This window comes from Crocodylus porosus, unplaced genomic scaffold (genome assembly GCF_001723895.1).
Source record: "Crocodylus porosus isolate Cpor-Errol unplaced genomic scaffold, CroPor_comp1, whole genome shotgun sequence".
Lineage (NCBI taxonomy): Eukaryota > Metazoa > Chordata > Crocodylia > Crocodylidae > Crocodylus > Crocodylus porosus.
The window spans coordinates 81,759,951-81,783,754 of NW_017728931.1; the positions used below are offsets into that span (position 1 = coordinate 81,759,951).

The following is a 23,804-nucleotide window of genomic DNA, read 5'->3' on the forward strand; positions in this document are numbered from 1 at the left end:
AGGGTCAGCCCCTAACCTATAACCATAATGCTGGTTCCCTCTCCCCAGGTGCAGCACCCTGCACTTGTCCTTGTTGAACCGCATCCTGTTCAGATCCGCCCACTTCTCCAACCTATCCAGGTCTGCCTGGATGCAGTCCCTGCCCGCTGGTGTATTCACTTTACCCCACAGCTTGGTGGCATCAGTGAACTTGAACAGGGTATACTCCACACCCTCGTCCAGGTCGCTCATGAAGATGTTGAACAGCACCAGTCCAAGGACTGAGCCCTGGGGGACTCCACTGCCCACACCCTCCCAGGTCGACACTGACCCGTCCACCACCACCCTCTGGGTGCACCCCTGGAGCCAGTTTGCCACCCATGTGACCGTGCATTCATCAACGCTGCAGTCCCTCAGCTTGCCCACCAGAATTGGGTGGGACACTGTGTCGAAGGCCTTCTGGAAGTCCAAGAAGATGACACAAACTTCCTCCTTCACATCTAAGCTCTTTGTTACCTGGTCATAGAAAGAGACCAGGTTAGTCAGGCAGGATCGGCCTTACACGAATCCATGCTGGTTACCCCTTAACCTCACTTCCCCTGCAGGGCTCTCACAAATGTGGCCATGATAATTTTTTCAAAGACCTTCCCCAGGATAGAAGTGAGGCCGACTGCCCTGTAGTTGGCCCGAGCACCAGGAGTCCTCAAACAGCCGTACCAAAGGCTCTGCAATGACACCAGCCAATTCCCTCAGCACCCGCAGATGAAGGTCATCCAGGCCTGCTGACTTGGACACATCTAAGCCCTCCAGGTAATCCTTAACTAGGTCTGAACTAACTGTCAGGGGACTTGCATCCTTCCCTGGCCTCTCTACGCTGTCACCCGAGAGCACCCCATTGTCACCCCAGAGTCTGTATTTGATTTTTAAAAATCAGAGTTTATGGGTAAGTGGGTGTAATTTTTCTAAAAGGTTTCAGATTGAGTTTGGCAATCTAAGAAAGTCGATGAGAACTTAATATTTGTCCAGTGTATTTTCAGAATTATGGCTAGTGAGACTGCTAACTGCAAGATCATTGCTTTTTAAGAAAGAGATACAATCAACAGTACATAGAAACTGGAAAGCACAATAGAAATATTATGATCTTCAGACTACTTACATTTCAGAGGACAAAAAACAAATAAGTTTGACTTGTGTTAGACAGATAGAATAAGAGATAACAGTGCTGCAACAAAGTGCACTTCATGGTCCAAATTACAAATATTTTAAATATCATGATCTGTGAGAGGTAGTAATTTAGTATTATTGTCCCCATTTTATGTATGTTGAAACTGAAATGGAAAACTGCCAATGACCAAATACAAATGTCAGTATTTAATTACATTATTTCTATAAAGCACAGTACAGGATCCTAATTTGTTAAAGAAAAAAGTGGTGCCCAAACCTTAGGACCAGAAGTTCTGGCAGTTCATCAACTTGCCTTCAAAGAGACTTGGAAATTCTCCGTTTACTTTTAGGCATTTTTATATAATACATGTTTCATTTGCCCAGGTCTGTTGCTCCATTAAATCATTTTCAATCAGTACCAAAAACATCACAACCACCATCAAAAGTGAGATTGGAATCTCTTCTTAGGATTTGCAGTGAATTGGAAAAACTGAAAAAAAACAGGCCTTTGCTATTTTTGAGATAAGGTTCCCTCTGAGATCCTTAAACCACACTACACTATAAGATTTTGCTGGGATAGTCATATCAGCTAGGGGTGTTCTCTTTTGTGACATTCCTAAATCAAAGAAGGCCTTAGGGTAAAGAAGTTATGCTGGCATAATAATGTTCTTGCCTGTGTTGCTTATTTCACTTGACAAACTGGTATAGGTTATACCAGCAAAATCATCTTCTTGTCAGTATAACTTCATCTGCACTAGGAGGGCTAGCCTCAGTATAGCTATGCTGGAATAGCCATACCCAGAAGATCTTTTCTAGTGTAGACTTGTCCTTACATGGCTTCTCTGGAAGCAGAAAAACATTTCTCATAGGGCTGACTTAATATAGAAGAATTTTGTAAATATTTAGTTTAGGAGAAAAGTCCATGAAGCAGCTGAATATATTTTACAGAAACGAGAAGGAAAAATCAGGATAAAGAATTTTTTGTTGGATACTTTGATGGAGGCAGCCAGGAACCACTGTTTCTGCCTATTTGTCAAAGAACCAGGGAAAGGGAAATTTGGGGAATTATAGTGGTCCTCATATACAGGGTAAGTGTTTATATAAGGTACTATTCTGCATCTCCAGCTTAGACAAATACCTGCTGCCAATAATAGGCACTCTAAGCAGTTTCTCTTTTCCCCTTACCAAGGGTATAGAATAAAACTTAGGAAATCCCAAATCGTGCCTTAGGCATAGGCAACCCTTCTGTCCATTTTAATGAGCTGATGATTATTGAATATTTAAGGAAAAGAAATAGCTCCTAAGATGTCAGCTTTTTATGAGATAAATCTCAGTTCCATAAAGGGCATTAAAACAGATATGAACAGATGGGATATGCTCCCATTAACTGGAGTAAGTAGAGCTTCTGTCATAAAAATAGCAATAAAGCCAAAAAGTGTCTGTGTGTTTTTCAAATGCTGTCCTTTATGCATGTGTCCAAACTACAAATAGGCCTAAAGTTGTAAATTAAAAAGAAACCAAAAAATACATTTGCACCCCTGGTGCAAGTTAGAGATTGGTCCACATTTTCAATGAGCTAAAATAATAGTAAGCCTTCAATCTAGAGCTTTCCTTTCCTGTACCCTATGGGTTAAAAATTGAAACACATGAACCCAATCCATTACAGTAACCAAAACTTTTATTTACCAGAATAACAGTTTTAAAACCTGAGTCTTAATTGTTGTATTAAAATGCGCTGTTTTACACTAAAGCCATTTGAATGGAAAATCAGGAGTTATGAGATTGTTAAAGGTCTTCCTTTGCCTGATACCAGAGTACAGTTAAAAAGAATCAGCCACATGCACCTCCAGTTGAAATCACTGGGAGGTGCAAGCATCTAGCCCTAGATCTGGCTGGAGAGTTGACATTGAAGAAAGTTTTGCTAGACAGTGTCAGTTTGTGGAGCTTGACCCCTTTTATAAAAACACTTACGGTTTTGTGAACTTTACAACAATGGTTCTGACAGAAACCTGTTGCCTACTAGACTTCTCAGAAGCCGGGAGTTTTAAGGTCCCCCACTCAAGTGAGGCTATCCGGAGCCTCAAAATCCTAATGCTTGAATTTGGAGCACATTGAGCTTCTAGGCTTAAGTTGAGTTAGTCTTTCCAAAGGATATTAAATCAAGTAGCAAGAAGTTCTTCATCTCTATAAATTTTTAAAAAAAGAGCAAACACAGAGAGAAGTGAATCCACTATGCAGTGAAGATGGGACTGCGGTTAAAAATAATACAGATATGTCCCCAAAATTAAGCAAATACTTAGCCCCAGTTTTAAGTAAGGAGAGTGATCTCTGATGTGCTGGCAAAGGCAAGATTGCTAGCGGGAAGTAAGTGTATGGAAAGAGAAATAACCACATCAAAGGTGGAGGGAGCTCAGAGTGTTGTGCTCTCACGTCAGAGGACAAAATTCTCTCCGCCTCAGAAAAAAAACTAGAGCATGAAATTACAGGTCGGATAGTGAAGGGGTTTTTTTTTTAATCCATCAAATTGTGGGTGACACCACATGACTGGAGAGTGCAAAGCACAATACCTGTATTTAGAAAGGGAAAAAAATGATCTGAATGCTTACAGGCTCATTAGTGTGACCTCCATGATTGTAAGGCCATAGAACCATTTTTGAATAATTGAAGATATGGAAGTAAATATAAAAAGGTAAGATTTAATGTGGATTTAGCAATGGAAGATTATGTCAGGCTAACCTGATTTTTTTTAAAGGTTTTCTGTACAAAGGAATTGTGATAAACCCAACCTGTCTGGCTTTCAGTAAAGCATTTGATACAATGCTACATGAAGAAGCTGAGGATTGTTAGAGGGTTGCAGTCTATTTAACTGGTTAAAGAAACGCCAGAATAGTTTGTGCTGAAAGCAGAAGTGTCAAGCTGGCCAGCTTATTAATGGAGTTCCTCAATGATCATCATCAGTCTTGTGATCAGTTCTATTTAATGTTTTCATTAATGAGCTTTGTATTAAAAAAAATAGGAATTACAAAAATGGGAGGTATTATCTATATGGAAGGTACTCAGAAGGCACGTCTACACATCTGCATGACTGCAAAATTGTTACTGTGCAGTCATTTAGTGAATACTAAATGACTAAACAGGCAAAGGTACTAAATGACTGAGCAGTAACTGCTGTTACTGCACAGTCCTGGAGGCGCATGGGTCATTTCCAACCCTATTGTGCAGTAGCAATGTCCTATTGAGCAGTAGCATTGGTGTCATGGTTCATGCCCACTGATGCTACGTAGATGCGCTAAGAATGTCCTACAGGAGGCATTGAAGCTACGGGAATGGAATGAAATGTAATGCACAAAAAGCAAGGGACTGCAGATAAGAATTGTTGCTGAACCTGAGAGCTCATTAATTGAAAATAACAAAGGAGGAGAAAGACCTGGCCCTCTAAGTCAGTCATGGGATGGCTATGTGGAATTGATATGATCCTACGGTGTGTCATGTGTGGGATTTCTAGTAGAGATGGGGAAGTATACCATTGTACAAGACCTTGACTAGAACTCATTGGAATATTGTATCAAATGCCAGTCATTTACATGCAAGAAAGATGAATGCAGACTGGAGCAGGTGTAGAGGAAGGCTGCTAGAAAGGCGAAGAAGAGAGAGAGCTTGAAATAAAACTAAAAGAGCTTGATTTGTTTAGCCTAGCCAGACAAGGCTGAGAGGGGGATATAATTGCTCTGTATAAATATATCAAGGAAGTAAACACTAGGGAAGAATAAAAGCTAGTTAAACCAAAAGCCAATGCTGGCACAAGAACAAATGAGTGTATACTGGCCATGAATAAATTTAGCCTGGATATTGTTTCCAGCTCTGAGTCCTGTGTTTCCAAGTCATGACGGGAGTGCCTATCAGCCACAATACCAAGATCTACAATGTGGGCTGCCCTGGGATCCAGCTTCACACTGGCTGCAGTGAAGCTGAAACAAACGGCAATTTCAGTCAGCAGCTGCTGGGATCTCAGGGAGCATCATTCATTTCTGAAATATCACCACTTTGTGTTCTTGGAACAAAAATCTTTTAGAATTTTCAGTTCAGGAGAATTTTCAAAAATCTTTGATTTTGTTCTGAGTTGGAACAAAACCAGACTTGAAACTACCAAAATGTCCTGTGGATTGACCACATCTCAGGAAATCAGAGCATAAGTGACAGGTCTTGGTTCAGAGACCTCTGTTGATGTTAAGAGCTTCTCTGTCCGTCCATATCCAAATCATACTCACGAGTAACTCCACTTGAATATTGCAGTGCCTGTAAGTTAGGCACCTTGAACCAGGGAGGGGATCCAGTTGAAAGCATTAGGCGTCTATGGTTCCCATTCAGTCAATGGAGAGTTAACTGCCTCCAAAGGACAATCCAGGGTACCTAGCTACTGAGCAGGGAAGTGTCTACAGCTAAGCAGTATGAAATGGGAGGCCGAAGAGTTTGTCTGAAATTTCACTCTTTCTGGGAATTTATAAGTCTGATGAGGGCCTGCATATTAGATGTCAGTATCATCTTGGGATCCACAGCACCTAGAGGTTGTGCACCTACCTACCTTACCAGGATGCTAAACGCACACTGAGTGCATTATGTTGATCATCTCCAGTCACACCCACCAGGAAACATAGGTGGTGGGGATGATCGACCCTTCCTTTTGCTGAGTAACATAGTGGTTGAAGCATTTATCCAATAAGTGGGAGAGGAGTTTCTAGGTAATTCCTAGAGGGATTGGACTTTTCCAAGGTCCAGCTCTAGAATAACACATGTATCTAGGTCACTGGGCAGCCAAGAATATTTCTGTTTTTTAGCCAATGACTGCCTGTTACAAAATAAAAAAACAGTCTTAGTCTCTAAGATGTCTTCATATAGCTGCACACACCAATGTTCTGGGTGCTAATATGGTTCTGCTTCAATTTCCTGCTTAATTTGGTGCAAAACATTTCCACTTAAATTGCAAAAGAAAGAACTCTTCAGTGCTGTCTTATAACCCGCTCATTTTGCTGTTTCACTGCAGTGCTTTGTTCAGTAGGTCTGCCTGTGTAATAAGTTAGCTCATGCAAATTAATGCATCTGCCTTCATTTGTGTTTGCCATTAGTTCATTGTGCATATATTAAACCCTAGGGAACAAAGTAAAGAGATTGATTAGTGAAATACAGAGCACAGGTTAGCAGAGAGGAAATGCATATATTATAGATTTTTTTTTCCATTGGCAAACATCTTTAACAGAAATAGTAAATCCTTCTGGTTTGCAAATACATATTGGCAGCTGAGGTTTTAGCACTTCTGTGACTCAGCATGTATTAACATAAGCAAGTATTTTATGTTGTGGTACTTTAATCCAGTCTTTGTTTTAGCTTTGACAGTACTTTTTATTCGAATGTTTTCTTGCTACTACATGCAAAGTTAATGGTCAAATTACTGGGTAAAAACTGGGTGAACCTCAACAATCCCTCTCTTGTAACCATTCATAACTTTCCTTTCATCTGTAGCTGTTTCTGATTAAATGAAGTAGTTTATTCTTGGCAGTCTTCTGTTGTAGAGCATCTAAAATATCTCTGTGCTCCATTTATCAATAAGTTTTATTTTTTTAGATGAATGCTAAATCTTTGATCAAAAATAAATAGAGGGCACTTCTTAAGCCATTTGCATGAGGTCAGCTTCTTTATATAAACTTCTGTTAGCTCCCTTTTACTTTATTCTATTTTCAAACTGCCATTTTTCCAATAGCAAGCATTTGGGAATTGTGTTCTTCACTAAACAAATGAATAAACTAATAATAAACGTGTCTGTTATTACCACACGCAGGTTAAGACAGCTCTTTGCCATGCTTGACAGATCTCTTGTATCCATCACATTTGTAACTAAATTCACTGGCATGTACAAAAAAAATCCCCAGTAGCATATTTTTTTTGTCTTTCTATCAAACCTGAGTTGACAAGCTATATACAGAATAGGGGGGAAAAGGCCTCTCACTACCTTGGCAGGCTTCAAGAGCAAGACACGATCATATTCCCTGCCAGTCGTGCATCACAAAAAAACTTCACTCTCTCATTAATATCTTTTCTCTAAAGGACAATAGGTAACATCTGTAGACAATGTGCACATTCATTTTACAAAGACTAATCCTTCTAAACAGGGACAATGACAAATCTACTGTAATTATCCTGCCAAATCTCCCCGAATACTACACAGAATGGAAAGGATTTTTCAACTGTGTGTACCCTACAGATTAATAAGAATCCTGCCTCCTAAATACTTTAAATATGTAGTCATTAATCAAAATGGGGGAAATTTGTCTTGTCTGTGCTGTTTAAAACTTCAAATTTCTTTCTCAGTTTTAAGGTTTGCTAACAAGCTATATACTTGTATAACAGTTAAACCCAGTGGCATATAATGCTAGTTTAGCATATACTCCTTGATCTTCATACTTTCTGTGCTATTATGTTACTTTATGGCTTCAAGCAGAATCCCTTAAAATGACAATGAAAATTAGTGTTTTATAAACCTCCATCCAACTAAAAAAGTAAAAATATAGATTATTGATAATTACAGCAACCTTAGGGATTTCTTAGTACCTTTACCTAATGTTAGAGAGTTAAACAAAACCAAGGAGTCAGATGGTTTCACATAAATAATGCTTCTCAGTCTGTGAAAAGCTATTTCTGGATTTAAGGAAGCAACCTATCCTAATGATAGTGGTTCAGTGTTAGATAAGGATGGTAAAATTATAAATTCCTATGTAAAAGTGATTTTTTTTATTTGGGAAGAAGCAGGTGATGTTTTCATAGCTTACACAGATAAAGAAATGCTGTCTAGTCCATCACTGTTTAGGGAGGAAGTGAAAAAAAATCATCTATTCAAAGTAAATGCTTGTAAATCTTCAGGTCATGTTAAGTTGTTCCCCGCAAGTATTACAAAAATCAGCCAAAGAGCTTTGTAAACCATTTATGTGGATTTTTATAAAGCTTGGAACTGGGAAAATTCCACATGGCTGGGAAAATACTGGGCCTATATTTAAAAAAAGGGTAGATGAAATGACTTACGGGTCACTTATCCTGCTATTTGTCCCACACAAGCTCATGAAAAAGTTACAAAATATGTAACTTTTTAAGAATTTAAGTATGGTTGCATAATTGATGTCAGACAATAAAGCTTTATGGGAAAATAAGTTTTGTTAGAGGAGCTTTATGTTTTTTAGATGAGAACTCAATTGGATTGATAAAGGTAACTGTGTTGATATGATAAACTTAGATTTTCCTAATGCATTGGACACAGATAAAAATTGGCTAGGTGATATAAACTAGTAAAAGTAAATAAAGACATGATATCCATCTAGGTTGCTTATATTGGATCATGATAGGATTTTTTCTTAGTGACACCATTTAATGCTCCTTAATAATGATCTACAAGACAACATAAAATCATTAGTAGTAAAATCTGCAGATGACTCAAAAATTAGTGGCATGGCCAGTAGTGACAGGTCAGCAATTCAGAGGTATGAGGTGGACTTATTTAAAAACCATTCCCTTTAAATACCAATAGATACAAGGTTTTACATCTGTATGATATTGGATGGTTCTTTAAAGCAAGGCAGAAAGTCGTTAAGTGATGCATTCTAGACAAATTCTGACAAAAGATGCCTAGCATACAGTGGATTGTCTATCCATAGTTATTTCCAGATCAAGACTGGATATGTGTCTAAAATGTGTGTAAGGTGTCTTAGTACTAAATATATATATATTATTGGGCTCAAATATCATTTGATCTATTCTTATAGGAGCAGATGATCTAAACAGTCATCTAGGACTTTTGTATTGGATCTAACTTCAGCATGTTAATAGCAGTTCTTCAGGGCCTTCTATTACCTTTCAGTAATAAAAAATAATAATAAAAAATGTAGAAAAAAATTTAAATAAATCTAATTAAAAAGATGGAGGAGGCATCTTCACCAAGGAAAATCCTTACCAAGACCTGATATAGTTTTAACTGTATCATTTAGACCCAGTCTAAATACCTGGCTCAGATACCTATTAGCTGTGTACACTCTAGCAGCTGAATGGGATCATTAAGCTTTGCATCTGATTTGGACAGAAATGTAGAAAAATTAATGGAATCCAAGAGCTCCATCCCTCCCTCATCATTACCATCTAATTGAGCTGTGTTAAGCTGTTTAATAAGCTCATCTGTAACTTTAGGGCTACAATTGGGAGCCCAGTATTTCTACAAAAAGCAAAAGCCCCTCTAATTTAAGCTAAAGGACTTAATGGTTGTTCTTACAGAGTAGGTCATTGTTGTTGGGTTTTTTTTAATTGGTGTTAATTTTAGTCAATTTGTGAAAAGGGCCAGCATGACTCATCTCATCCACCCACATCACCTCACAGTTCACTAATCGTCAGCAAATTGAAACTCAACATTTGTTGCTTCCCTGGGCTCTAAGAGTACATACAGACATTTGGGGAGGTTAGATAGAGTGAAAAATGGCCACCCAATCTAAGGTCAGTTGGGATGGAAGCAGGTGATGTTTTCATACTTACGCTGATAAGGAAATGTTGTTTAGTCCATTACTGTCTCGGGGGCAAGTAAAAAATGCAGCTATTCAGTGTTTTTAAATCTTCGGGTCATGTTAAGTTGTTCCTACAAGTATTACAAGAATTGGCCAAAGAGCTTTGTGCACCAGTTATGTGGATTTTTATAAAGCTTGGAACTGGGAAAATTCCAGATGGAAAAAAGCAGGGGTGATTGGGGAAACAAGTCAGGTCTTTAGAGGGAATTGAGACAAACAGGATTCATGGGTGTGGGACTGGGGGGGGCAAGTGGAGTCTTCAGGGGGAATTGGGGAGGTAAATGGGTTACATGGGGGAGTTGGTGGAGACTGGGAGGGTTTAGTAGGATTGGGGGGCCAAGCAGGGTCCACAGAGGGATTGGGGGGAGGCTAGTGGGGTCCATGGGGGAAATTCTGCCCCCCTGGGGCCAGGAGCTATTTTTAGCCCTCTGACCCCCACCCCAGGTGGGGGATGGACCCAGTGATCTGGGGGCTGGACCTGATGATTTTCTAAGCCCCTTCCAGCCCCTATGAATCTATGACCCCTCCCCCCCAATCCCACCCGCTCCTCCTCACACTCCAACTTATTTCCATTGGTTCCTGGCACTGGAGGTGTCTTGCAGGATTGGTGGTTTGGCAGGCTTGGGGGTGGGGGGGACGTTGAGCAGTCTGTGGGAGAGGGCTATCTGCCTGGGGGATCGGTGAGGGCCCGGGGGCCTAAAATAGCTCAGTGCCAGAAGGCAGGTAGAAAAAGGGTGGCCCCAGTGCTAAGGCCAGTGACAAGGCTTCTCCAACCCCAGGGCTGTGTTGGAGACTGTACAAAAGTTCAGTTACATCAGTCTCTATACTGATATAAATTTACTGAACTTCTGTACAGTTTCCACTTGAATCACTAGTTAAGTCAATCTAAGTGTACAGTTCACACCTGGGTGAACTAAGTTAGATTGGGTGGCCATTTTTAATGCAATCTAATCTCCCCCTAACATCCCCGAACATCTGCACCTAGCCTAAAGTGCCCCTCTCCTTTTCAGATTTATCTGCCTTGCTGTGTGAGATCCTGAAAACTTGAGAGACAAAAAATTGGTTAATCATGCATTCTAGCCCCACTGTATTTTCAAGTGCCATCACTTTTGAAAACTCTTTCATACCAGTTTAACATAGTACTCTGAGACAGTCTCTCTTCAGGAGTCATGTGGTTCACCCACTGCTGTTATTGTGGCAGAAAATTGGAAGCAAATGGTCAAAACTTCCTACACAGTCACTGAAAAAAGAACAAAAACTAGTTGGCAAATACCTTAACATACTGGGGTTGCCTATGAAGACAACCCAAGAGAGTGGGAAATGGAAATACTGTAATCCAGTTAGCTTGAAGTTTGTTCTGTAGATCTGTTCCAAGATAGCTGTCTGAAGCAGCTGAAGTCTGACATGCATTACAAATTGCAAGTATCTAATTAATTGGCCTGGGTCAGTTTGTTGCAGCCAGTACTCAAGATTGAGTTTGTCTGTAGTTCAGAGTATACCTTTGTTTTTATTAGATGACTATTCCTGACTAAAACAATACAAAATAAAGAAATATTTTGTATCTAAAATGACTCCAATATACTTATCCTCTCATGAGAATACATTAAAGCATTCATATTTACTGGATACCTAATTTTGTATAGTTTATACCACTGTTTTCCTTTTTTAACTGATATTTTTCTACTAAGGGCTACCCAAGAATTATGTATAATAGTTCTGTCACTATAGATGCTATTTGTGTTTGAACAAATTTGTGCTTTCTTAAATTTGCTAGGTTCATTTTAATAAATTTCTGAGAATGCAAAATTGTGGTGCAAGTCCTTCCTCCTTGCACATAACAGATTTAGAAATTTGGAACCTGTATATTTTATATGTGTCTTTTATTAGCAATTCTGTTTTGCACTTGAAGTCATACAACTGTTCCTTAAAGAAAAAGTTTTAAAATTGTTGTTTTTTGAAAGAGAGAGAGAGAAAAGACGAGAACAAAAAATGTTTGTATAAAAACAGTAAAATACATATTAAAAAGTTAAAAACTTTGTGGGAGATGAGAAGGGAAGGAAAGGAGATATTTGGACTCCAAAATACTGTGCAAAAGATGCAAAATATAAAGGTTATTTCCAAGTTTCTATTTGTCTTTGAAAAGAAATTACTGGTGGCTTCAAGATAAGAACTAACCTGGGTCTTTGTTAATTAATTTGAAGTTTGTTTTAAAGTGTTTGATTATGTTTCTAAATCTGTGTACTTCTTTTAGTACACAGGTGAGTAAAGAAATAGGAGTATGCAAAGCGGGCCCTATCCGATTTGGTTTTGTCCAAATCAGGGACAGTGATTAAATTAGTTGATTCAGATCATTGTTCCTGATTCAATTTGGCCGAATCTAAAGATTTGATGCTGATTCAGAGAATAAACGATTCGGACATAGACACAGCTTTAAATATTTTTTCTACATACCTCAAGGTACCAGCATGGCTTGTGAACGCTGAGATGCTGGGGTGGATGCAGCATCCCACAGGAGTGTGGGGGGGCCCTCCATGTGCTCAGTGGTGAACCCGGAAATGGACTGGAACTACTTCCAGTCCACTTCTGAATCTGCCAGGGAGTGTGCTGGGAGGGCCCCCTGGATTGGTGATCAGCTACTGAGGGACCCCAGGTGCACCCCCAGACCCAGGAGGCAGTAGTCACCAAGCTGGGGGGGGGGGTTGCTCAACGTGCTCTCCAGCAGACCTGGAAATGGACCAGAAATGCTTCTGGTCCACTTCTGGGTCTGCTGCTGAGCATGCTGGGGAGCCCCCTGCACTTCTGTGGGACACTCCATGTGCCCCAGCATTGCAGCCTCCATGAGCCCCTGGTACCTAGAGGAATGTAGAAAAAACATTTAAAGCTGCGTCTGTCTGAATCGCCGAATCTTTCTGAATCTCTCAGAATCAATTCAGAGGGTTCTGATGCAATTCAGAGAGATTAAAGGATCCTCTGATTCAATTCGGATTTGGAGTTTTGGCCACCAAATCAGGCCAAATCTCCGCTGAATCTAATCAGGGACTGAAGCTTCACACAGCCCTACTAAAAAGTGTCTGTAGAAATAGCCATTTTAATGGTCTTCTGCCCTCCAAAAACAAGGTGGACTGGAAAAATATTTCTTATTTTTATGTTACTTCCTTTCTACTTACATAGATTTATTGCTCTACAAGCATTGTCATCTGCCATTTCAGGAACTGAAAGAAATTTCACTTCAGTGAAACACAGCTGCCCTATGTCTTAAAGAAATCTGATGCAATAAACCAGATGGGGTAACTCAAATTATCTTCTCTCTACTTAACCCCTACACAAATAGAAAGGTGTAAACACATGCATATGTACTCATTGACTCTTCCTGTAAGGTTTTTTTTTTTTGTGGTTTATTTTCAATGTTTTCATTTTATTTTGAAGGAGATTTTTATGCAAATGAATTGCAAGCACTTCAATCTAACTAAAGGCCAAAATTAAGAAGGAATCCTATTCTTATTCCAAAAACTTTTCCACTTCTGTTTTGTTTTATGTTAGATCCCATTTACAACTGTTCCTCAAAAACACAAAGCCATACCTCTCATAGGTAGTTTTCATCATCCATAAGATCCCTAGAGTGGTAGCAATTATTCTTTATGGTCATTTATTTAAAATCAAGGATTTGATATGCCACACCCTATGTGTGTTATTTGCCAAAAGCACAGAGGGAATAAAAATTGTAATCTAGTATAGATTGTGACTGATAGATTAGATCTGACCTGAATAGAAATCATAGAAAAATTAGGGTTGGAAAGGACCTTGAGGGTCATCTAGTATAACATACTACTCAAAGCAGGACCAACCCCAGCTAGATCATCGTAGGCAAGGCTTTGTCTATCCAGGTCTTAAAAACCTCCAAGGATGGAGATTCCTCCATCTCACTGGGCAACCTGTTCCAATGTTGTACTACTCTCCCAGTGAGAAAAATTCTTCCTAATATCTAACCTAAACTTTCCTTGCTGCAATTTGAGACCACTGCTCCTTGTACTGTCAGCTTTCACCGCGGAGGACAGGCTAGCTCTGGAATAGAATTGAAAGTGAGTTAAAAGCTGCACAAAATTAGTGGCTTATTTATGCTTGAACTTCCACTACTGGTCTTGGTGAAACTGCAATGAGAACTTCAGTGTAGCTGTTGTGGTCAGAAAAAACCATGGCTTGAAACATATGCCTGCTTCTCATGCTCTGTGCTCTTGAGAAGTCAGGGGCAAGTGGCACCTTAAAGACTATCTGGTTCAGTGAGGCATGAGCTTTCATAGGTGACAGCTTACTTTGTCAGAAGCTACCAGATGCTTTCTCAGATGTAATCATCTACAAAAGTTTATGCCTCTCTGAACTTACTAGTCTCTAAGGGTGAAGTTACACATCATTCTTAAATCATATTATATCTGTGAATTGTTAAGTGGTGCTAAAGTGAGACTATCCTATGAGCAATCACTTATTAAGGGTTAATACCGTTCCTTGCTTGCACAGTTTTGACTAGTTACTAGTAGGCTGGCAAGCTGGGGCATGGCTAGGAGCCAGGACAGCTGAGCTCTGTCTCTGCTCTGGGTGGTGGTGGGCGAGGGTTGGCTGGGAGTGGTGCATGCTGGAAGACTGTAAACTTCTCATTATAGCTCTGTGGAATAGACTGAAGTTCCCTTAAGATGAGCTAGGCAGTATTGCCCAGAGTTAAACCTGGCCTAAAGTGATGAAACTTTGAGACACGTGGAGGGCAATTAGCACAAGTTAATGAACTTTAATGTGCAGACACTCGAGTTCTAAGTGCCCTTAGTGTGATCTAAGTTATCTTCACCCTTTAGGTATACTCCATGTATATTGAACAGCTCTGAACATGTGCAACATAAAAATAATCTTGTCTTTTTAATATTTTTTCCCCAGAGACTGTTTAACTAGATGCCAGACAGCCTCCGGGAAGGCTGCAAAGTCTCTAGAATGAACCCACTGACAATGGGCACTGTGGTCCAAGTGCTGTCAGTGGCCACCCTTTGGAACATGTCTGTTCCAGAGTCCTGCAGAATAACCACTTAGGACTCAGCTATGCCTTCCTCAAAGTACTACATCATCGTGCAGATTTCCAAAGTGGACTCCAAACTTAGGAAAATGCTAGTCCAGGCATCATTCACATAAGGCTCAAACACCTGCCTCCAAATTGCCCTGATATTTCTGGGGTGAAATATGCATATAGATAAGCAATTAAAAGAGAAAGCAATTGCTAGTAAGTGCAGTTATACAAATATTCTGCTGATCTGGAGGTGAAATCTCCACAACTATTGCATTTCTAAAAATTTCCACAGATTTCCCTCATTAATTATACATGTATCTATTCATATTAAGGTACAAAATAAACAGTAAGTAAAGAGGCAAAAGTAGGCTTTGTTTGGTTTTCTTTTCAGTTGTTATTTACCCAAGTTCTCCTAGACTACACAACATTATTCATTGAACATATAGAAGTATTCCTTGAAAATCAAGGATTCTGTGTATTTTCTTGAAACTAATGAAAACTTAATTTTCACTTTGAAGAATGACATGCACACTGAATGTTTGGAAGAAGCTCATGTATTTTTAAATGTTGCTTTAATACATAAATTTAATGCTACAGTGATCAGGGGAGATTTGAAAACAGGCAATAGGTATTTGTTGATTAAATATTTTCTCAGTTTGCAGTCGTTGTTTTGTAAAAATCTGTCTTGTATTCTAGTTTTTAATCTTCCTTTTTTAAAAAGGGAAAGGCACACCTGCTTCTGAAAGCTGATGATTTGTAAGGTTGTGCAAAATTTTGCTGAGTGTTTTATTTGAAAGCTGTTTCAATGCATTTCGAGCTCAAAACAGCGAAATCAAAACATCCTTCAAAACACCTTTGAAATGAAACAAGGGCACTCAGAGTTTCAAAACGTTTTGAGTTTTGAAGCCGGGCATATTTGGTTTCAGCGCCAGTCCCAGCCGGCGGCAGCAGCCTCCTGTCATCCAGCAAGCAGATTGGGGGCCTCCCTGCACCCCCGGGAGGGCTGCAGGGCTCTGCCGGACTCCTCGTGAGGGTGTTGGCCCCCAATCTGCCTGCCAGATGACAGGAAGCTGTTCCTGCCACCTCTGACTGGCACTAGGCACAGCCCATACCCAGCCCCAGGAAGACTGATGCTGCCACCAGTTCCAGGTGGCAGAAGCAGCCTTCTGTGATCCGGCAGGTAGATCAGGGGCCTGCCCATATCCCCGGGAGGGCTGCAGGGGCTCTGCCGGACTCCTCCTGGGGGAACAGGCCCCTGGATCTGTGTGTGGAATGACAGCATGCTGTTGCTGCTGGCTGGGGCCAGCGGCAGCACCAATCTTCCCAGTGCTGGGTGCAGGCTGCACCAAGCGCTGGTCCCAGGTGGCAGCAGCAGCCTCCTGTCATCTGGCAGGCAGATCAGGAGGAGTGCAGGCCCCCAAGATCTGCCTGCCAGATGACAGGAGCCAGGAGGCTGCTGCTGCTGCTGGCAAATGGCGGTTTTGCTTGTCAACACCTTGAGGTGCAGTTTCCCAGAAACTTCTGCACCTATCTCCTTGAAACTTGGCAGGCTTTGTGCCCTCAGAAGAATTGACACAATTATAGGCAGTTTCATTCTTCCCCATTATAGCCTATGGGCAAAACATCAAAACAGCATTGAAACAGCGAAACAGTTTCGACGAAACGAAATGGAATAGTGCTTTCAAAATTAAACAAAATTCAAATTGAAACACTGTTCTATTGAAATGGAATTCAAAGCTGAATAGTGCTGTTTTTCACAGCTGAACAGTGCTGTTTTTCACAGCCCTAATGATTTGGCTTATTTTTGTAAAATACTTTCTAGTCATTAGTATATGTTATCGGCAGCCATGAAAAGATAAAGCAAATTATTTTCTTTATTTGAACAAACAGACCAAAGATTCTGATCATATTTGAAATTCAAAAGTGAAAAGCACATTTACCTTCATCATGATAATCTTTTTGGAAAAAAATGTTTGTTAGTATCACCCTGCATTTCTGTTAGGTAACATTGTATTCCTTCCTTCCCTCCCTCCCCTTTTTATCTTGATATTTAACACCTTTATGTCTGAGCACCTGTTATGTAATAATTTATAGTCATGTGGGGTACAGAGGAAACATTGACCTTGTTATACCAATGAGATGCTAATGAAAGTCAAATTCATTGAAATGAGAGTAATAGTATAAGAGAGGTGTCTGATCCCAGAATTTCTTTTGTATTATACTAAATACAAATCAGGAAATACAAATTCTTTCTGTATTTTAGAATGGTACATTTCAAAATACTATTTAAATTTATATTTAGGCAGACTGTCTTACATAGTCAGAATAACTTAATTAACTTACTTAGATACTAGAGCAAAATGGGACAACTCACAAGGCATATATCATATGGTGATTGATCTCTGAAAAAAGATAAAGGGCAGAGACACTAGAAGATCAGTGAGAGAACATTGAGTCACAGAAAAAACAGTTACTTTCTGATCTCATAGTTCTTGTGCTCAAAGGAAGTCTACCCAACGCACTTATGAGATGAGCATGGGAACAGAAATTCATTAGCCTATTGGACACTAAGTACCAGGGAGTTAACATAGGCAAGAATTTCGAGGTCTATTATAATCTACCTTATATTTGCTTAACCTCTGCACTTTGCAGGTGCTAGAGGCCCTCCTGAACAATCTTGTTCCTCCTTCATCAAGGTTTTACTGCATCTCTCCTGCCTGTTGGATACCTGATAATTTCTCTTATATCCTGTTTTTATTTACACATGGAGTTCTATGCAAGCTTTTATTCCATTTGGTATTTAACTGTGCTGTGCTTTTCTCCTTAAGGAAGTGTACACTGGTACTGGAAACTTTCCTATGTCTATCTTAACCATTTGGCTGGTCCAATAATGTCGCCCATTGGAATTCTTGCCTCTCCCTTATTTCCTGGACCATTATGGCAACAATATCACTTGGACACTACCAAGGCATTTGAGCTAAGTACAGACAGTCAAAAACCCCAAGGCTGAATTGATTCAGTTTTTTCAGGTTAGTCTAAACTGCAGAGATTAAACTAAGAAACAACTGGACAGACATTCACTTTTGATTCAGGAAATGCAGCCACATGCCTGCAGTGCCTGAGGCCAGAAGCCAGGGGGCAATAAAGCACAGCTCTCTGGCATGTAGATAGCATAGGCTGTATGTTTGCTTCCTCTTCCTGCTTTCCCCAAGACCTCTGGGATTTGCAGTCCAAAATTACAGCAGCAGGACTGTGCAGGGTTGCTCATCATTTCCTTTTCCTGCTTTTAGGTGCTTCTGGGATTTGTAGTTCATGGCTGCAGCCAGCAGTAAGGTTTTAACAGGGCAGGGCAGCTCTGTACTCAGGGGAAGGGAAGTTTAACTGCCCTCCCTGGCCTCAGACCCTGACTGTGTTTGCCTAGCGGGGGAAGAGGGGGGCAGTCCCTGACTCTCCTTGGTCCCCCCCCCAACCTTTCTCTGCTGGAGCAGACAGTACAGCCCAGCCCAGGGCTGGAAAGCATGCTGGGGAACTGTAATTTAACTTGAACCAGGAAGGGGTCTAGGACAGAAGTTTCATAAACTGGTTTGACCTGAATCAGTTAAGTCTGATACTACATTCAACCAGGTTTATCTTAAGCCAGTTTCAGACATTTTGAAAGTGGTTTATGTGCACTGAACTTTTGTTCTGTTACAGGTTTAAACCAGTTTCTGATGAATTCAGCTGATTTATGTGCAACTTCTGTCCCTAGCCTTCAAGGATGGATATGCTTAGATCTTTTCAGGCTCAAAGCTCTTAATTAAGCACTAAGAAAAAAATCTTTATTTATTGTTATACGGGTGTAGAGCACCTATTATTAGTTGTCTGAAATGCTAGTTTTAAAATGCAATTCTAAAGTTGAAATAGAAGTGCTGTGGATTTTGGCTATTTACAAATTTGACACGCACTTTCTTTTTTCCCCTACTTTTTTTACTTTAAAATAGTGGTCCATATCACAAATTTGTTTTTATGATTTATTCACATAATGCTTGGTGCCTTTTAGATTGTTGTGGAAGGCAAAACTCAAAGCATAGCCATGCTAAGACTGCAATTTATAGATTTCTTTTAAGCTCACATGGTTCCATCTACAGTTTGACAAATAATAGTATTTTATTTTTTTAATTTCAGTTCCTATATTGGTCCCAAATTAAAATAAAGTTGGAAGTAATTTTCTTGTCATTTTATGTACATCCTGTAAGCCACCACACAATTTGTCACACTTGCCATGTCTCTACCTGTCTCTTATCAGGGACTGAAATAGCAGGGATGTTTGGAGGTCATAGTTTTGTTGCTACAGCTGTATAGAGAATCTTCTGCATATGCTGTTCCAATGTACACTGTACTTGCCCAACCATTGCTCTCATGAGCACTAGATTCACTTGCATGTTTTTATAAAAGAGAAAAGCACAGCAGTATTTTGCTCTGTGGTGTTTCCCATTGCTATGATGTATTGATCAACTGCAATAAATTTTTCAGTGCATTTTGGAGAGCCTTGCTATCATGCTGAAATGTATTTTAAATATATCCTGTGACTCTGAAACATTAATTTATAAGTCTACAGTAGCCTGTGTTGCTAGGGAGATTCCATTACCACATCCTAAGATCTGAAAGTTACATGCCCAGTTATGTTACATTTCTGTAGTCCCGGTGAGAACTGATGATAGCAAGAATAATGGGATGAAATCTCATAGTCAACCAGGACAACAGAAGGTGTTACTCTCAGATGATGCTATGCAAAAGGTTAGCAACAACAAAGAATTCAAGGGTATTCATAAACAACAGACTGAATTTAACACTTGGAGATAATGTACCTTGAAAAATAAGAGCATCTTCATCATGGTTGCTTTTTCTTCCTTTGCCTACCAGTATCACAGCTATCTTGTGGGGGGCTTAATTTTTTGTAAGCTGATCTTGTCCAAGCTTTGGGCTATTTTGGTGGTAATGAAATGGCCATACTTCATTACAGTAGTAGTGAAGTATAGGTATAGTTGTATGTGCAATTTGCAAATTTTGGGTATTATATTGTATGAGTCTGCAGTGCCTGCAGTGTAGTATAGACATGCATGAGCTAGCTTTGAACTGGCTAGCTCATATACCACTAGGACTAGGGACAGACATCACACATAAACCAGTTTAAGTGATCAGAAACTGGTTTAAACAGAACAGAACAGATGTTCAGTGCACATAAACCCATTTGAAAATGGCTAAAGTAATTTGCAATAAACCTGGCTGAGTGTAGTATCAGACTTAATTGGTATGGGTAAACCAGTTTATACAATGTCTGTCCCAGACCACTTGCTGGTTTAAGATAAACCAGAATCCCCCAGCACCCTGGCATGTTCTCTGGGCTGGGCAGGGCTGGCCCCTCCCCTCTACTCCCTGGCTGGATCTTTGACAGAGACTGCACGTACAACAGGGTCTGCCTGGCTTCCCTCTGCCCTGTTCCCCGCCCCCTTTGCTACTTGCTAGCCAAACAGGGATCCCCCCTTCCTCCCTCCTATCTCCCACAGCATAGATCCCAGCTGCACTGACCCTAGGCATGAGGTATGTTAGCTAATGCTAAGAGGTATCTATGTGTGAGTATCTCCAATTTCACTGGAACAGGTAGGTAGAACAGTGACCACTTAGGACTTTTTGGAGCTAATCAACAGGTTAGCTGGTAAACTGTTTAAGAAAAGTTTTAATTAATGGAGTGAGGCTCTTGTTTTGCTGATGAGGTGATAAGCACTGTTAATCAGCCCCCTGCTGGATTGCTCCCCTGTCAGTTTGCTGCAGACAGTATGAAGAAGCAGGGAGAGGGAGATTGAAGAGCTCCGTACCATCAACAGATTCAGGCACTGCACCCAGAGTGCAGTTGCCAGACCCCAGGGGGCTGGGGGCTGGCAACACTCCTGCCCCTGAGCAGCCAGTGGGGAAAAGCCTGGGATGGTGCAGGCAGGGTGGAAGTTTACACCCCTCCCTAATCAGAGTGACCTACTGGGACCTGGCCATGCTTCCTCCCCCACAACTCAGTGCTAGGGAAGGGAAGGGAGGGCTGCTCTAGCACACCCACACACTCCCCAGCTTCTAGCCTGAGCCAGTGCAGGAATGTATCTGAATTTTCTCAGTTCAGAGAGAATGTCCAGTTACAAACTGGTTCAGCCTAGCCAGGTTAGACTAACCTGCAAAGATTGAATCAATTCAGGCTCAGGCTTTTTGAATGTCTGTCTGTAGCCTAAAAGTTAAGCCTCAGCAGCACAGAGTTTAGCATAGGCTAATTTTTCCTGTTTCCTAGCTGGGCTCTGCAGCTCAAACTATACTCCATGCTGCTGTGACCAGGCTGCTATCAGTTTCCAAGCTAGCTAATTTAAAGATGCACTGCTGTGGGGCAATGCATAATATATACTCTGATAAATTACCTAATGACTGCATGTAGATGCTGAAAAGAACCATGGAGAGAAACATCCATGTTGAGACTCCATAAATGAGGGGCTGAAGTGGTAGAAATGCAACCCATCACAACTCATTGCTTGTGGCCCTCCAAGGTAGTCTCCAGCCTCTTTAGTTCTTTACCACAGACCCTCAGGTGAGACATCAGTATCTCACTGTCAACAGACAAACACTGCAGAGAGAACCTATAGGATGAGTATAGACGTGCCCAGTGCAATGAAGTGGACTCCACATTAGTAACAATTATAATATGCAGCATTTTCAGGATATCATTTATTCACAAATCTCAAAGGCTAGGGGCAGACATTCAAGAAGCCTGAGCCTGAATTGATTCAATCATTACAGGTTAGTTTAACCTGAGTAGATTGAACCAGTTTGGAACCATGCAGGCATTCCCTCTGGACTGAAGAAATGCAGGCACATGCCTCAGTGGATGAAGCTAGAAGCCGGAGGGGGGGGGAGGGGGGCACTAGAGCACCCCTCCCTTCCCTTCCATACAGCTGAACTGAGAGGATGTGTGGCCAGGCCCCAGCAGGATGCTCTCATTAGTGAAGGGTGTTAACCCTCACCCTGCCTGCACAGTCCCAGGCTTTTCCCTGCTCACTGCTCAAGGGGCAGGGGTGTTGCCAGACCGTGGGTCCCAGCTAGCACTCTGAGGCAAAGGGTGTGTAGTGCATGCATCTGTTGATGTTACTGAGCTTTTCAATCTACCTCTCCCTGCTGCTTCATACTGCCTGAAAACCTGATAGGTGAGGGAGCTAGCAGGGAGCTGATAACACAGCATTTAGCAGCCCATCAAGAAAACAAAGGCCTCTCTCATTAGTTCAAGCTCTTCTTAAACAGCTTTTTCCAAGGAAGGAATGGAGAGACATTACCAGCTGACATTACCTGTTGATTAGCTCCAAAAAGCCCTAAGTGGACACTGTTCCCTCTACTTGTCCCAGTGAAATTGGAGACACACGCACACAGACACCTCTTAGCATTAGCTAGGATACCACATGACTAGGATTCATGGGGCTGGGGTCCATGCTGTGGGAGATGGGGGAGTGGAGGGAAGTCCTGCTTGAACAGCAAGTAGGGGGGGATAGGGGGAAGCCAGGCAGACCCAGCTGTGCCTGCAGTCTGCCAAGGACCTCTGGCTAGGGAGCAGAGGGGTGGGGCCAACTCTGCTTTCTGGAGCAGACAACACAGCCCAGGGCTGCAAAGCATCTGGAATGCTGGGGGGTCTGGCTTATCTTAAACCAGAAAGGGGTCTGGGACATGCATTGCATAAACCAGTTTGACACGAATCAGTTAAGTCTGATACTACATTCAACTAGGTTTATCTTAAACCAGTTTCAGCCATTTTGAAACTGGTTTATGTGCACTGAGCTTCTGTCCTGTTACAGGTTTAACCAGTTTCTGATCACTTAAACTAGTTTGTGTGTAATTTCTGTCCCTAGCGAAAGTGCTTTACAATGCACTGCTTTTGTCTTTAAAAAGTGGGACCTGATTGTATCTGATATATTTTATCTTTTACTTAAATCTTACTATACCTAGTTATTTTGGTTAGTTCTGACATCTAGTTATAGTCTCAAAATTAATTCGGATTAAAAAATAATTTGCATAATTTGACCATTATTTTTTAATCCTAGTAATTTGTTAACCCAATAAAATAATTAAAGCCTGGGCAACAGAGAAAACAAGGACAACTGTGAAATTACCTATTTGAGTATGTGGAATAAAAGAGGGAAAAAATGACTTTTTGTTTAAGCTTTGTCAGACTTTATTGGTAGTCTGTGCTACCCCACTGGTACATTTTTAATAACTGGTTATAGAATATCTGCCACACATTTATCTTTATGCAGAGTTATATGTACAAAGCCCATAAATAGTAGTATAAAGAATATGCCACTGAACACATTTTTTTCATATTAACATATACAATTACTTGCTTGAGAGTTAATGACTTTTTTTTAAAAAGTAACATCTGTGATACTATTTAAATTTTAATAATGCCAACAATTTTCTTTCAACAGAGGAATTCAAGGGCTCAACAATAGTTGAATTAATGAAAAAAGAAGGCACCACCCTGGGGCTTACAGTATCGGGTGGAATTGACAAGGATGGGAAACCAAGAGTATCTAACCTTCGTCAAGGAGGAATTGCTGCTAGGTAACCACATCTCCAGCCACAAAATACATTATAAGATGTGATTGCTTCAGAAATACATACTGCATCAAAAAGGTCACTAATAAATAACTGACTAACAGCATCTGAAAAGCAGCACATCAGAAAAGAGACAACAATACATTTTAATAGAAAGAAACATGTAAATAGCATTCAGGCCACTGCATCTCACAGCTTTTTTTATACAAGCCAGAAATACTGGCAATGTGTTTGAAAGTCATTGAAGGAATAATTTTTTATAAATGTTTTAAATTTGATTTTTTTGCTTGACCAAAATCTATAAAAATGCATTGGTGATAAATGGTGAAGGCAAAACAGCAGTAGAAAAGCTGAAATATAAGTAACACCATAGTTTCAAATGACTCCTGCTGATTCATTTAATGTTTAAGATT

The 23,804-nt window shown here is 40.5% G+C and overlaps 1 protein-coding gene across 10 annotated transcripts in view; it reads left to right on the forward strand.

Annotated features, from left to right (window-relative positions):
* GRIP1 (glutamate receptor interacting protein 1) overlaps positions 1 to 23,804 on the forward strand; it is a 579,208-nt gene that overhangs the window by 421,615 nt on the left and 133,789 nt on the right. For all 10 annotated transcript variants that reach the window (XM_019543266.1, XM_019543261.1, XM_019543263.1 and 7 more), the window contains one exon: positions 23,262 to 23,397. In XM_019543266.1, coding sequence (XP_019398811.1) covers positions 23,262 to 23,397 — 136 coding nt within the window. The remainder of the gene's footprint in view (positions 1 to 23,261; positions 23,398 to 23,804) is intronic.